General features: G+C 32.2%; 3 protein-coding genes across 4 annotated transcripts; all 3 read left to right on the top strand.

Moving 5' to 3' along the window:
* Positions 1–1,668: 1,668 nt before the first annotated feature.
* Positions 1,669–2,115, top strand: LOC106305386. Its single transcript, XM_013741763.1, has one exon. It carries the CDS (start codon positions 1,748–1,750, stop codon positions 2,012–2,014), a length of 267 nt encoding a protein of 88 aa, XP_013597217.1. The 5' UTR covers positions 1,669–1,747; the 3' UTR covers positions 2,015–2,115.
* Positions 2,116–9,905: 7,790 nt separating this feature from the next.
* Positions 9,906–12,521, top strand: LOC106306932 (transcription factor TCP2-like). Its single transcript, XM_013743728.1, has 2 exons — positions 9,906–10,036; positions 10,842–12,521. The coding sequence occupies exon 2, from the start codon at positions 11,135–11,137 to the stop codon at positions 12,281–12,283; it is 1,149 nt and encodes a 382-aa protein (XP_013599182.1). The 5' UTR covers positions 9,906–10,036; positions 10,842–11,134; the 3' UTR covers positions 12,284–12,521.
* A 2,212-nt stretch (positions 12,522–14,733) lies between these two features.
* Positions 14,734–15,756, top strand: LOC106304542. Of its 2 annotated transcripts, none has more exons than XM_013740943.1 (2): positions 14,734–14,876; positions 15,241–15,756. In XM_013740943.1, the coding sequence occupies exon 2, from the start codon at positions 15,273–15,275 to the stop codon at positions 15,612–15,614; it is 342 nt and encodes a 113-aa protein (XP_013596397.1). In that variant the 5' UTR covers positions 14,734–14,876; positions 15,241–15,272; the 3' UTR covers positions 15,615–15,756. The 2 variants fall into 2 exon arrangements, with proteins under 2 accessions (XP_013596397.1, XP_013596396.1); XM_013740942.1 differs by having other exon boundaries at positions 14,734–14,892.
* The last annotated feature ends 489 nt before the right edge of the window (positions 15,757–16,245 follow it).

Here is a 16,245-nt window from a genome sequence, read left to right as displayed (position 1 = left end):
TTTTTCAAGTTTATCAATACTCTTTGAAAATGATATTTTTACAACTTTATAATAAAACTTGAAAGGTTTCAGGAATCACTAAATATCACGCCGACACAATATAGCATGGTAGTTATAATTAAAATGTGAATGATGTATAGAAACTATAAGTTGACTACATACTTACACATACCATTAGCTGAGTTATCATGTAGTATCTTAACATAAATGATTATGTTTTTATTAAAAGAAATGGATACATACACAATAGTTTTCTATTTGATATGATTTTAACCATAGCTAGATCTCGATCCGCGCAACCGCGCGAGTTTTTGTTTTCATTTATTTTTATATAAAAATTTTGTTTTCAATTCTAAATTGGTATATATTATAATATATATGTGTCTATCAATTTTAAAACATAATAAGTTTACGGTATATTTTTTCATTGAATAGATTGTTTCAAACTTTCACATGTATTTGTATCTTCTTCTATATATATTTTTGGATTATTATTTCATTATTAAAATCGTAAATATATATATATATAAATATTAGTAAAATATTGTTTTATTTTCATATTCAAAGATATTGTAACATTTCACAAATTTAGAAAGTTTTAAAACAAAATAAAATTTTTGCTTTATAGATTTATATTATCGAGTAAATAATTAAAAATTCAGTTTTTTTTAATTTTTAAAATAAACTATATAGTTTTAAATTTGTTTTCATTGGTTAAAGGTAGTAAAGATTAATCATTGTTAGATAATATGATTTTTGTTATTTAAAAAGAAATCTTTACAATTTTAAAAGTTAACATCGATATATATTTTAATAACTAACATATGGAGGTATAGTATTACAACATTAAATTATATCTATTTAATTTATATTATCTATAAATCCAATAGATCATCTATTGCTTAAATCTAATTATTGATAGCCCAATAAAATTTTTTGGTTGGTCCAAAATTTAAATGATAAGATTAGAGATTAAATGTAACATGATTTTCTAAGAATATATCCATTAGGTCTATTTTTAAAAAAAATCATACATGAATCAAGGTTGTGACTTCTGTTTTAATATATAAGATATATAAGATTACCTTTTTATATAAAAAAATATAGTTTGAATTCATTGTGTGGATATTTAACCAAATATTTTCCCATTTAAGTTTCTGGTTGTTCATATACGAAAACAAATTAAATTATTTTTTATAATAAATCGGTTAAAATCTTTGTATCAACCTTTATACATGCATACTTACAGTTTTGGTACAAATAAGTTAAGTTAGACTGGGCAGGATAATTATTAAAATTACATTTCACAATAATATGTAAGAAGATTTTGATTAGAATATATTTGATAAATTTTATTGTTTCCCTTTGTTTTTAGTTTGTGTTTGCTTTTTTTTTGACGTCGTTTTTGTGTTTCCATCACCAAACAATAGATAAAATTGTGGTTGTTTACAGTATCTATTTTTGTCAATATCGAAAGGAGCACGTACGTGTGTAGAAATGCAGACCACTTGCTCAATTTTGACCAGAGACAACGGTTGATCCATCTGTTTTTTTTTTCTTGAATACTTTTGCCAAACAAACTGAAACCGTGTTTTTATATATCTTTGTCGCCGTGAATTAGACTCTGTATATATCATTAGACTCTATATATACATCCAGAATTCTCCATTTGAGATTAATTAGAAGCCAAATACTTTCATAAACATTTTCAAGAATAACAAGAAAAGCTTGAAAAGATCGAGCTATCATGGTCAGATCAGAACTAGGAAGAAGGAGATTTTTATCTCGAGCTGAAATGGCGCCGGCGTCAATGATTTCTCGCCGGAGCTGTTCAATGTCTCCGACACTAGAGACCATATTTGAAGAAAGGTCCGATGATTTTAACCATCAAGATTATTATTCAAAAGTCGTTGTGAGCCAACGACACCGTCTCTTCCTTATCGTTCCGGCGATTATATCGGCCGTGTCTTGTGTTTTGTTGTATAGACATGATCGTGTTGTTCGATTTTCTTGAACATGTTACATACCTATGCACAAGTATTTCAATGTAATTTATGTATAAGCAGCAGGTAAATGTAAAAGCAGCAGGGTTTCTTATATATAATCTTATGTCTCTGTTTCAGTTCATTTCATTCTCAAATTGAATTTTATAACATGTTCTTAATGCTCATTAGTTCTGAATTTTCTTACCAGTAATATATTTTTTAACATGGCTCGAGTTTTTGGCAAATGAAATCCTATGAAAAAACGTCGCCTTAATCCAACAAAGCTAGATATTGTTGAAATTTGCGAACAAATTATGCCGATATAATATTTCAAATATGTTTAAAATAGCTTTTGACCTATGCAAACACACATTTTCTAGTATGACTCTTTATTTAACCTAAAATCATGGACATAACTTGTTATTAACAACATATACAAAGTGCAGATTAAAGAAGTAATCAGTAAGTCTTTGATAGTCTTGTACAACACAAAGTACAAAATCATTGAGAGGAGAAGAGGAAGAAAGATCACAATCCGTTTTGGAGCTTGAACTGGAAAACTACCACATCCTTCTTCAAGAATTGTTTCCAACTTAGGCTGCGAGATGCTCCTCGATAATCGCCCCTGTTGAATCCGTTGAAATAGTGAAGGCGTTACCTCTCCCCATGTTTGAATAAACCTCATTTCATTGGCCATTAGTTATGCAGTTTTAAAAATCTTGTTGTCTTGAAAATGGGCAGAGAAAAAAAGAAGAAGATTAAGGTGTTGTATGAAGGATTTGATTGTTTTACTCCTAGATTGGAACCAAAGATAGGTTATTTATTTTAAAGATCAGAAGACTTTTTTACGGGCAAATCTCTTATGTTTTTATTTTTTTTATTTAAAGGTATTAAAGACAGAATTTGATTAACAAACTGAAATTAGATTAAATACTCACACAATACCATTTTACTTTCTCAGCATCCTTACGCTTTGACTTTGTCCTTTCAGACCCTGAAGTTAGATTAAATACTCACATGTAATTTACAAATTAGACTAAGTCTAACTTATATACAGCTAAAACTACATTTATAAAATAACTTTGATTAATCATAAGAATATGAGTATACTTAAACAAACCATTAAACTTATCATGTATCTCTGATTAACCGCAACATATAAACTTATGTTATTAGCTCACTGAAAACAAATATTAGTTTGGAGCTTTGTCTTACTTCTTTATGTCTTGTTGTTCATGTGTTTTTCCTAATTTAACTTGCAATCTATGACTGATTTCTCTTATTACATTAATAGCTACTATACCCACCGTAGTACTTTAATGGTGTTTTCAATTTATATTTTGTTTTAAAATCTATTGTACAATAGAAAAACAATTAAAACAGAAATATTTTACCTTTTATAAGAGTTTGTTCTTCGTAGACTTCCATGTCTGCATGTTCTATCTTTTTCCTTTTTAGCTGGATCTTACTTTAGATCTCTATTCACTATTGAATTAATCTCCGGTAGTTCAAAGCCATCATATCCACTTTTCTTGAATCTTCATAACCACAAAGAAGAAAAATAACAAGTGGAGAATACAGTTTAATGGAACTCGGCTGACTTGTACCACTATATACGGGTCCAATTCTGTATTATAGTATTGAAATTGAAAAGGAATTAGGAGTGTAATTTTTTCCTAATCTATTTACTTTCGATTGAGACTTTGCTTCCATTTGTCTACCAAATTTTACAAATATATAGGAGCAGGAAAAAAAGGTTGTGTAAGGAGGAGGATTATGGGTAGTGAGATACGTGGGTTACAGTTTTTGACATTTTAATTATTTTTAAATTTTGTAAATATAAATTATGTGGCAAATTTTGATTGATAAAGTGACTTGTATAAAAATGATTATGCAAACCGTTACATTGACACTTGACGTTTTTTCTTCTTAAAATCACACAAGTTTGATATTTGTTCTATTATATAACTCATAATATTTAAAAGTTACAGATAAGTTTAGCGAATTAGATAATCTTTTCTCTTTGTTATGTTGTTCACTGGACAGTTCTATATTTCTTATAAGCTATAAATGAATGAAAAAGGATGTTATTTTTCAAATTAAATAAATACGTTTATATGTATTTCTTAAAGTAAATAAATCATGAACATATTAATCATGGACATATCAAAAATTAAGGTGTAATATATAAAAATAATTCGATTTTCAGATTAATTATTAAAATTTATATTAAATATTTAGTAATAATTGTTTAAATTCCATGAATTTGAGGATCAGCCATGCCATACGCGCAAATAAAAATAAACATTAGAAAGAATTGAAAGAAAAGAAAAATAGCGAAGTCATCCTTTTTCATCAGAAAACATGAAAATAATCGGAAAAAAAGAATCGTTTATCAAATAAATAAATAAATCACAAGAATAATAGAAATTAAAGGTTTTCTGTAAGAACAATTAAAAAAGAATCAATTGTGAGAAAAAGAAACCTGAAACTCCCTTCAATGGCGGAAGAAGAGAAGCCAGCTACTACACCTGAACCTACTCTTCCTTCTCCGCCGGAATTTCCATCAAACCCCGATGATCCGCCACCAGAAACGCCTACTCCTCCGGCCAAATTCGATCCTAGTCGAAGTAATTCTCCAATTTCCCTCTTTTTTCTGCAACAATCAAATTGATTTCTTCAATTAGACTGATGTAATAATCCCCAAAGCTCGTTTCTTTCCCACAAGAACCAATTGGGTTTTGACCAAATGTAGGGAAATAGCTCAACTTTGCTTCGATAGTGAGACATTAGAGCTGATATGAACACTTACTCTGTTTCTCAGTTTCAGATTCATATGAATGTATGTATGGTGTAACAGACGTGTATAACAAGTTGAATCACTAATGTTTCTGAAAGATCCATGATTCAGATTCATTCACCATCTTGCTCTATTTTAGCAAATTCGATCTCTTATCTATTCATTGTAAAGAATGTTTGTTCTTCATATGTTCCCATTGTTTATATGAACTTGTTAGCATTAGCCATTAGGTAGATACATGTTATGTTGTGAAATCGACCAACTGAGCTACAAACTTCTTCACCTATTAACGTACAAACACCGAAATATAAAATTAAACATGTGTCAGATGACACCCCATTCTATAATGTAGGTCCGCCTCTGTTGTACAGCAGTTACACACTTACACGGTTACATCCATTCTAAAGACATCGGCCATGTTCGTTTACGTGTCGCGCGACTTGCGACTAAGATTACGTTCGTTTACGTGTCGCGCGATCTGCGACTTGCGACTAAACCTGCGACCTGCGACTAAAACTATGTTCGTTTACGTGTCGCGCGATCTGCGACCAGTCGCGCGATCATAATTTTCTTAATTTTTAGTCGCTGTTTTTTCGGGCGACTTGAATGGAAACCCGCGACTGGTCGCGTGATCAGTCGCGCGACATCAAAACGACCAACAACCTGCGACTGGTCGCGCGATCAGTCGCAGGTCGCAGGTAGCGACTAATCTTCTAACTAAGAGTTATAGGAAAGGCCCCTAAATTTTTCCACATTGGGCCTTAATTTTGACATTCATGTCCAAATAATTAGACTGGAAATTTTAGTTTTATCCATAATTTTTCTTTTGAAGTTAACTTTTTATCTATAAATTCGTCACATTTTATATTCTTTTTCTCCTTTAAATTACTTTTTTATTTTTGTCATCATTTCTTCGCTTTAATTATAGTTTTAAACCTCGATGGAAATATGACTTTGAGCTCACTATAAGTCTATAACCATATATAAATATATAGATATTGCAACAATATGTACTATCATGGGTGTATGTTTGTGGTCCTTCCATGATTATCTGGAAGATAATTAACCAATAAAAATCAAAGTTTAGTACATAGGCTATTTGAACTAATTTACATGTAATGGGTAATCATAAATTAATTAGAGTGAATCTAATAATAGAAAGGTATATACCTCAGGGTGGACATATCTTTCAAATCGTAATTAGGGTTTATTCCATATAGAGCATTGACAAGCTTAATGGACAAAAGTAATCATGAGTCACGACCCACTAGATTCATTAATGGTCCATTTTAAAAGTACATCAACTTCGCTTATATTTTAATGTACACTCTTAGTTAATACACTTAATCCAATTGGTTATGAAAAAAATCCCATATAATAACTTTTATGTAGTTTTGCTGTCTCTTAGTATTTGTTAGAATAAACAAAAAGATAAATTAAATTGATGAAAAAATAAATCAACTTGGTACTGTTTTGTTGGACTAATATAAAAATAATTTTATATTTTGCTTCAGTCACGGCTATGAAATCTTATCTAAATGGATGAACTACACATACAACAAACCAATCAGTCAATGGATTATGCTCATCGATATAGATATATCATGATTCAGAAGTTCTTTTGTCAAACATAAGCAGTCTTTATCGTTGAACTTACTTTCGTTACGTATAAGTGATATGATGATTCGTATACATGTTCATTTTGTTCCAAAAGAAAGAAGAAAACTAAAGAGAAATATTATAAAATAATTAGATCTTTTATTTTTGACCAAAAAAAAAAAAAAATTAGATCTTTTATTTGTGTGCAAGGCAGTACGTAACGCACATAGTTGCAATGACCAGAAAATAGTACATGTGCACTATAAAAGCTGTTTATAAAATCATAACATCACATCACTAACTGTGGTCAAAACAGTACCACTACATACGAATCTAGTAAAGATTCAGATCCATGCATTAGTTTCATTTCCTAAATATTTATAATAGTTTAGTTTTATAGATATTTACAATATCAATACTCTAACGTTTAAATTCCTGAAATATACAATATAACACGTAAAATGCACAATACTTATTCTACAGGCTCGATGTTTTATTTTTCTTTTCCACTTTTACTACTTTAGGTATGTTTATTGTAGTTTCGTATCAAACGAAGGTTGCGTGTTCGATTGACGTCGTGTTCAAAACTCCCGTAAATTTGATCTTTAATTTTGTTTTAAAAAAAAATGTATCTTTTTAACAATTATAGTTTGAGAATACTTATAATACATCAGAAAGTATTTGGTATTCTGCAAAATAACTCTAGGATTTTGTATGCACACGTACACAAGGGTATGTACATCCTAGCTAGACTAAAAGCAATATATAACTTTTTGTATAAACAATGTTTTCAGTTTTCACAAATATTATTTTCTCATTTATTATGTTTAGAGGTCAAGCGGTAAAATGTAAAATAAGATAAACGCATATAAAACATAGAGGATTGGTTTAAAGCAAAAAAAAAAAAACATAGAGGATTGGTGAATTACCAAAGTTAACATGGACAACAACATCAAAGAAGAAACCAGATTATAGGTTATAGAATTTTGTTGTATACACATTATAATTTGAATTCTTTAAAAATTAATTCGAAAAGCAGAAACCTCAAATTTTATACACAGTATTAGAAAAACACCATTGTTGGTTTTTTCATCATGATTTGAGAAAAATAATAATAAAACATGAGAAAAAGAAGAATAAATACATTCATTTTATTTGATTTTTTGAGAAACCATCTATATATTTATAATATTTTAAGGGTATCATTTTCAAATATTAAAAGTTAAATTATATTGAAATAATATATATTACAGTTAAAAAACTGTGTTTGAGAGCGATAAATAGAGAGTAAGCAGAAATTTGGATGACCAAGAAGCAGACACGTGCAGTGGTCTGGTAAAGGCAACAGTGATCGAGAAGTCAGCAAGTGTCCGTTAAGACAGCGACACGTGCTCTCGAGCCCGTCGTGAACCACTTGCTCCTCTTTTTGCTTCTCCTTTATTCTTCTTAATTACTACTCCCTAAGTTTCACACTGTGATTAGTTTTAGTAAAATATTTTTGTTTCAAAATGTAACTAATCTTCATATTTCTAAGTAACTTTTACATTTATTGAATATAGTATAACCAATTAAATTAAATAAATTTATTTTTTGTTGGTTAAATTATATCTAACCTATTTATTATAAAATACTTTTTAAAAACAATAATTTTATTAATCTTCGTGCTGTTAGCCAAAACTACTTATATTATGAAACGGAGGGAATACTATACTATTATTGAATTCCACAAATCACATTAAGTATCCCCCTTATTAAAGTTAATTCAAATTGCGCGAATGCAAACACATGTTTAGCTCTTAAATTAATCTTTAGGTGTTTATTCTAGTATGAGTTTAAGCGGTGTGACCTAAGACATACTATCTCCGTTTCGTTAAGATATACTTTTTAGAAAAAAAGTTTGTTTCACAAAGATGTATTTTTCGTGTTTTTATAAAAAAAAATTGTAAATTTCAAGAAAATTAATTAACTTTATTAAACTAAATATTGGTTAAAAATTATTGAAAATTGAAAAGTATGTACATTTATTATGATAGTTTAATGTGTTTTCTTAATATGTGTGAAAATATTAAAAAGTCTATCGTTGTGAAACGGAGAGAGTAATATATATGGATCTGCATTCTTGATAAATATGATTAGTAGGTGGAAAAGAAACTTATAAAGCTATGTAGAGTAAAAAGTAGTTATATATAGCATATACGTTTGTTGCATATATATATGTTTATTTGCATAAATATGTGTAGTTTTGGGTTTAATATCATCGCTAAAGCTTGGACAACTCACTTAACACTACGTGAAATTCAATTTAAACAAGTTTTGCAGTGTCGCGTTATAGCTACTTTTCGGCTTATTTCTTGATCTTCTAGACCAGTGTTAGGGTGTTTAAGCATATTTCTACAAAGAATCAAACAATGTGATGAATACTACTATCATTTATTTTGGACCCTCGAGACTAAGTAATGTTGCCAAGCTTTCTATAAAGAAGACTTTCCGATCAATGGTTAAAGAGATCAAAAGATGCTAACTCCCTGAGTACTCAGTCTCCGATACGGATCACTTGAAATTTCGTACTCAAAAGAGGATAAGATTCATGCGTATAAACCCTTCACATTTTTCTCATAGTAGGTTACAAAAAAAAAACTATTTAACTCATAGTAGCTACAAAATGCTTAAAGCAGATATTTACATATATATTGTGCAAGTAAACTGTCTCCATCCACACACGTACATTTAGGAATAAATTTGTATAAACCACCGAGCACAAGCTACAGAGTAAGTAGGTAATGATATTCAAGTTCTGTAGGCCTATACGGTACGACCTAGTTGAAAATGATCCGACTTCATTTTTCTCGTCTTTCTTTTGATGCTATCTCTATTTGCCTTTTTAAAAATGTATCATCAGAATATAACCATAAAAATTACCCAATACAACATCTATAATCAGTCACCAATCAGAATCTTTTTTTTTGGGTCAAGTACCAAGCAAAATCTTGAAGGTGGTCAACTTAAATAATTTTTGAAAAGGCATATCTACAAAGCTTCTACATGTATTCCTTTTTTATTTGCAATAATGTATTCTATAGCTAACCAGCCAACATCAATGGTTTATTTAGCTATTTCTATTAATTTCAAGAATTGAGTTAGTTTTGTATCACACTTAATAAAAGTATATGTTTTGAATTTTATTTTAAAGTTAGTAAATATATAAACTGTCGTGTGCGTGTCTTATTTAATGCCAAAATCAGACATATTTTGTCCGCTTTGAAAAAAATTAAATCATTTTACATTAAATAGAGGAATATGGCAAAATAAATATTTAAACCTTTTACATTCAATAAAATTAAACCATTTTGTATTCAATAAATCATAAATATTGTTTCCAAGATAAAGGATGATAATTTAATACAGATATTTTATAGAGGAATATGGCAATTCAGTGAAAAAGTCATGTAATAAAGGGTAGAACTGGAAATAAACAGAGAAGACTGGTTTGTGTCCAAACTCTCTCTCTCTGAACATCACTCCTTTAAATCACCATCAAAGAAATTCCAATTTTCTCGGATTTTCTTTCTAAATTTTTATTCTCACAATCCCTAAAACCCTAGCCCTCTTTCACGCAACTTCAGCTCAAAGCTCAAGCTCCTCTGTTCCTCCTGTAAGTCTCAGATTATCTATAATAAAGTTTTGAACTTTTCCCGGAAAAAAATAAACCAATCAGATAAAGAATCGGAATTTTGAGTTCTTTTTTTCTTCCAATTATGATTCGAAAAGACCAATTTCAGATCGATGATTTAGATATCTTGATGAGAATTTCTAAACCAGGAAAGCCAAATTCAATTTAGAAAGAAACCTCCTATTTTGTTTCAAACAAATCAAGCAAGAGAGCTTGACACCTGTTTCATCTAGAGTCCAACGATCTGCATAGAATCCAGAACACTATAGCAATAAATTTAATTTAATTTATCTACTTGTTGGTAACTATGAAACAACATCTCAATTTTATTATAGTAGTATTTCTTTACATAATTAGAAACACACCCTAACTCTTTATGTACAGATTGAACTCCATTAATACTCGCTTCAGCCGAAAGTTGCTGTGTTCATATCAATTAACTAGCTTAATTATTTTATCATAGCTTCTGATTCTCCTTGTAGCTGTTCTTAATTTGATTTCTCACCTTAATTATCTGTGTTATTAAGATCATCATCTTTAAACCCATTTGATCAAAGTCATCTTTTTCAATCTGTCAGATCTAAAAGAGTAGATCATAAATTCCAAATTCCAAATCAGAATAACTGATATAACTTAAATATATATGAAAGTCATCTCTTAGAAAAGTATGTAGATAAATAAGGATATAACATAAGCATATATGGAAAAAAAAATACATATATATTTCTAGAGATTTGTTTTTCTGATGAGATTGTGTCTTTGGTTTTATTTCATCTTGTTATTGCAGGCCTGAGGAGTGTTTCAGACAGTGCTTTTGATGACTCTGCAAACACAGCTGCAGACAAGCTTAAACGAAGCTGTATCTACTGACTTTGATGGTGAAATATCAAAAACCCTAATTTAATTTTTCTTTTCCTCTGGGGGTTTTCATCATCAATGCTCACACAGTACAGTGGGTAAGCAATAAAAAGTCCAAAGTCCCAACCTTTACTCCTTTAAATCCCAATAAAACCCATACAAAAAAAAAAAAACCTTTTAGATTTTTAATTTTGGGGGAAACCAAAAAAAAAAATGCCCTAAATGGTTATAGAAAAGCTTAGGAATGAGATTATTGGTGATGATGAAATGATTGGAGATCTGATGAAGAACAACAATGGCGACGTCGTGGACAACAGCAATAACAGGTTAAGCCGGTGGCATCACAACTCTTCAAGGATCATTAGGGTTTCGAGAGCTTCCGGTGGCAAAGATCGACACAGCAAAGTCTGGACTTCCAAAGGCCCACGTGACCGGCGCGTCCGGTTATCAGTCTCCACCGCTCTTCAGTTCTACGATCTTCAAGACCGGTTAGGCTACGATCAGCCCAGCAAAGCCGTCGAATGGCTCATCAAAGCTGCGGAGGATTCCATCTCCGAGCTCCCTTCGCTCAACAACACAAATTTTCCGATGAACGATGACGACAACCAGATTCCGACACTAACTGGTGCTTCTCCTACCGCTGCTGCTGCGGCTAACTCGTTGTCTAAATCGGCTTGTAGTAGCAATTCGGACACGAGCAAGAACTCTTCTGGTTTGTCTCTTTCGAGGTCGGAGATGAGGGATAAGGCTAGAGAGCGAGCTAGAGAGAGAACAGCTAAAGAGACCAAGGAGAGAGACGGTAATAACAACCACCATACGACTTCGTTTACCGATCTGTTAAATTCCGGTTCAGATCCGGTTAACACTAACCGGCAATGGATGGCTCCTTCTTCATCGCCTGCTCCTATGGAGTATTTCAGCTCCGGTTTGATTCTCGGGTCGGGTCAGACCCACTTCCCGATCCAAACAAACTCTCACCCCTTCTCCGATCATCATCATCATCCTCATCAAGAGTTTTCCTTCGTTCCCGACCATCTGATATCTCCGGCAGGATCCAACGGCGGTGGAGCTTTCAATCTCGACTTCAACATGTCGACAACCTCCGTGGCGTCCACCGGGTTCAGTGGTTTCAACAGGGGGACCCTTCAGTCCAATTCAACAAATCATCATCAGTCTTTTCTTGCCAATCTACAGAGGTTTCCATCATCAGAAGGTGGTGGTGGAGGTCCACAGTTCTTGTTCGGTACCGGTAATGCACTGCCTGCAGAGAATCAACACCCGCACCACAACAACAACAACAATCACCAGTTTCAGCTTTACTATGAGAATGGATGCAGAAACTCAGACCAAAAGGGTAAAGGCAAGAACTGATGATACTCTATTACCATTTGCATCTGTTGTTTTATGTTTCTTTGATTTGTGTTTGCTTCATTCATCACCCAAGTGTCTATCTTCTGATTATCATCCTTAATGTGTGTTAAATCTGTTTAGAGGGGTTCCCTTTTTTGTTTAATGTGTCCAATTTGGAAATCTTTTTTGAATTGGGTTTGTAATGTTGTATTTGTGATAATATCAATTTGTTTGTGGTTTATTATTTTTGGCATGATTTTTTTTTTTATCTCTTTAGTTAATTAATTGTTATAGTACTAAGACACTGTTTCTTGGTATTCATGAACAAGTATAGGTCAAGGTAATAGGGCGAGCCTTTTAAGAATACTAGATTGAATCAAATCAAATATCAGAAGAAGAAAAATACGGAAATTAAAATGAAGAGACCACAAACTTAAAATGAAAATAAAAATATAAAAGTTTCACATTGATAAGAAGAAAAATATTTATGATAGATAACTGAAACTGAAAATTTAGGGCAATGCCCATTATCTATTGAAGAGAGTGAAAATTAAAATTAGTTGTCTCCTGTTGTGATCTCTGTTTGGTTCCCTTCTTCCTTAGCATCTCTCATGTCTTTCTTTCTGTCTCTCTCTATATGTATTGGTTCATATCTATCTATATAGGAGTATAATATATGATATATCTTCCCCATTTGACAGCTGTTGTCTTCAACAAGAGATTTCCTTCAACAATGGCTATTCCCAAATTTTCATAATTTTTGTTACGATCTGTTTTTATTATTTTAAGTTTTTTTTTAACTTTTTGTTTCATGGGCTACTTGATCTTCTTCTGCACCCACATGGCTAACCCATCTTTTAGGGTACTAGACAAATTATTATTAAATTCATTCTTTTAGTTGTTTATTTATTTTAGGAAAGCTTTCAACTTTCGTGTGGTTTTGGGATTTAAAGTAAAGTTGGTGTACTTGTGTTTCATGTGTTCGGAGGGCTTTATCATGTTTACAAAAAATAAAAAGGATTCCTTCAAGTAACTTTTATTCAATCTTGCTTAATTACATTTAAAATTTTGCTGATAAATGGCAAACTCCTATACTTTTTAAGTTCATAAATATTTATAGACTTTGAATCAAAACTTGTTTACTGCAAGATTTTGTGTATCCGATTTTGCTTCTTTCGTGAGTATTAAGGTATTTCTTGGTGTTTCGAGTTCCAATGTTTGATATCGTCTCTGTTCATCATCTTTAACGCACACTTTTCGAATTGATTACTCTTCTCTGCATCTTCTGTACGAAGAGAGTAAAATGGTCCATATTATTTATTATGATAAGTTTTTGTCACATTTATAATGATTAAAAGATTGAGACAAAAATATCGTTTAAAGTCAATGGTCCATATTTACAAATAGAAAATGATAGAAAGAAGGCAACAATAGGTATGAGCGTTCGGGCCTTCGGGTCGGGTTCGGGCCGGTTTCTTTCGGATTCGGGTCTTTCGGGTCCTAAATATTTAGACTCAATAGGTACTTAAAAATTTTCGGTTTGGGTCGGTTCTTCTCAGGTCCGGGTCGGTCCGGGTCTATAATTAAAATACCAATAAAATATCCGTAATTTTTCGGGTCCATATCGGGTCCGGGTCGGGTTCGGGTATTTAGGATGTGAAAAGGACATGACATACCCAATTTCACCAAATTTAGTTGATATTTGTCATATATATCTAAAATTTTACAAAATAATTTAAATGAAACTATTAATAACTAAAATAAAATATTTTTAAACTCTAAATTTTACATTTTAAAACTTCATATTACTTAAAAAATGTTACAAAATAATAGCAAATATTGTTAACAAAATATATTTCAACTAAATCATAAAATAATATATATAAAATAGAACACAAAAACATCATAGTTTTAGATATACATGCTTTTAAGTCGGGTACAAATTGGTTCTTATCGGGTCGGATCTATTCGGGTCGGTTCTTTTCGGGTCCGGATCTATTCGGATCGGTTCCTTTCGGTTCCGGTTTTTTCGGGTAAAAAAGATTTAGACCCAAAAGGTACTTGTAAATTTTCGGTCCAGTTCCGGGTCGGGTATTTTTGGGTCGGTTCGGGTTTTCGGGTCCAGGTTAAAATGCACAGGCCTAGGCAACAAAATGATCCTTTTGAGAGTTATATCTAACGTTTTTTGTTTCGAATGGATCACAAGCCAGTTCCAAACCAAAAGAAAACTAAAGAGTTGTAGAAACTAGTAGTATGTAAATTCAAAATAAAACATGGTGACCCAAATTGTGTGTTAGTACTATTATAGGAAACAAAAAAACACAAGTGTTATGTTGCGGTAATATGAAAATTTAGCTATCGGTCATGAAATATTTGAAGCTATTTTGGCCTACACACGGCTGTTTCAAAAAAAATATTAAAAAATAAATAGGGCTTTAATATGGATTAATGTGCTATAATGATAATGGACTTAAGGCCCACGTCCCTTTCGCCTCCCCCTACAATCTATATCGTCTTTTCCGACAATCGTCTCAGCTGCGGATCGACGCCGTAGATTAATCCTAGGGTTTCCCGAGCCCTCGTATCTGAAGCTCAAAAGACTACTACTACGAACGTACGTCATCTTCTAGGTATCTTCTGGTCTTGATCCGTGTTTGTTGATCGATTTTGGTAGTGTTTATGAACAGATGGTCATTGTTTTTTTTGATAACTCTGGTAACTGGGCAGCCACCTTCCCAACTATACCGTAGGGGGTCCAGCGCCCCAACGGAAGGGATGTTAAATCCGCTGTGGCCAGGGCTCGAACTCGTGATGGCGGGCACCTCAGCCGAGGTTCCTATACCACCAGACCACGAGGCCCGGTTAAGATGGTCATTGTTGTGGGGATATGATTAGCTCTCAAAGTTTGGTTATTACATTTATAATATTCAAAGTTTAGAACTTTGATTGTTCTTTTCTTGTGTTCTTGATGTTTTAAGTATATATACAAGAACAAGAGCCTGTTGTGAAAATGGAACAAGAGGGAGCAGAGAGAAGCACCACCATCGTTGCATCAACCTCCGAAGGGTCGAGTTTAGATCCGATAGCTCGAGTGAGGAAGCTCTTGTTTCGCCAGATGCTGGTTGGAATCAAAGACGGGAGATTCTTCCTTGGCAATTTCCACTGCATTGACAAACAAGGAAACATACTTCTCCAAGACGCTGTCGAGTATCGCAGCATAAGAAGATCGTCTCCTTCGCCTACTGAGCAGCGTTGTCTTGGTATAATCCTAATCCCTGCCTCTTGCAGGACGTCTTGCCATGTCGATTGCTCTATCGAGGAACAGCTTTCGTTGATCCAGCTTAAAGAGTAGAGAGAGCCTCGAGAGATTGCATCAGTGTGTAACGAAACACCAGTCTTTCATTATGGATTTGGTCTCTTCACTGTGCTTAAAAGCAAAATTTTATTACATGTCCTTTGTATGTTTTACCCTTTTGAAAATCTTTTTTTGTATTTACATTTAGAAAAGACAAAAGTCTTAAACTTTTCAACAACAATAGGATTGAAGAACAGAGTTATCTCTATATAGATTGGTAAAAAAGATCAAATAATTCACATCCCTATTGGGTGAAGGTATCTCTCTACCCAACCCACCTAATTGGGTTGATGTCTGCATCAGTGTTACATATGATATATACAAAGACTCTTCTAACCCTTACCCCTATTGTCTAAACTAAAGTGTTTTTATATCCTACTGTGATTTTACTTTTAATTTATAAGTTGTCTTATACCGTTAACCGGTGTTAATCTCAAGGTGGTTATGTGGGGTGAGATCATTCCCCCCCATATGAGATCTTTGTCGTTAACTGTAGGAATATTTGCGTTCATGCATGAACTGACACTGTACAGTAGTAAAATCTAATAGGATTGCAGAAACTTAGCTGCGTACACTGAAAAAGATGACTATTAAATAGAAACTTAGCCGTCTCACTTTATAATAATAG

This window comes from Brassica oleracea, chromosome C7 (assembly GCF_000695525.1).
Source record: "Brassica oleracea var. oleracea cultivar TO1000 chromosome C7, BOL, whole genome shotgun sequence".
NCBI classification, from domain to species: Eukaryota; Viridiplantae; Streptophyta; class Magnoliopsida; order Brassicales; family Brassicaceae; genus Brassica; species Brassica oleracea.
Note: the sequence above shows the minus strand (reverse complement) of the source record. Positions and strands in the feature narration are given on the sequence as shown.

Coding starts and splice junctions, on each gene's coding strand:
- LOC106305386 (XM_013741763.1), top strand. CDS start 1,748: ATGGTCAGATCAGAACTAGGAAGAAGGAGATTTTTATCTCGAGCTGAA.
- LOC106304542 (XM_013740943.1), top strand. CDS start 15,273: ATGGAACAAGAGGGAGCAGAGAGAAGCACCACCATCGTTGCATCAACC.
- LOC106306932 (XM_013743728.1), top strand. CDS start 11,135: ATGGTTATAGAAAAGCTTAGGAATGAGATTATTGGTGATGATGAAATG.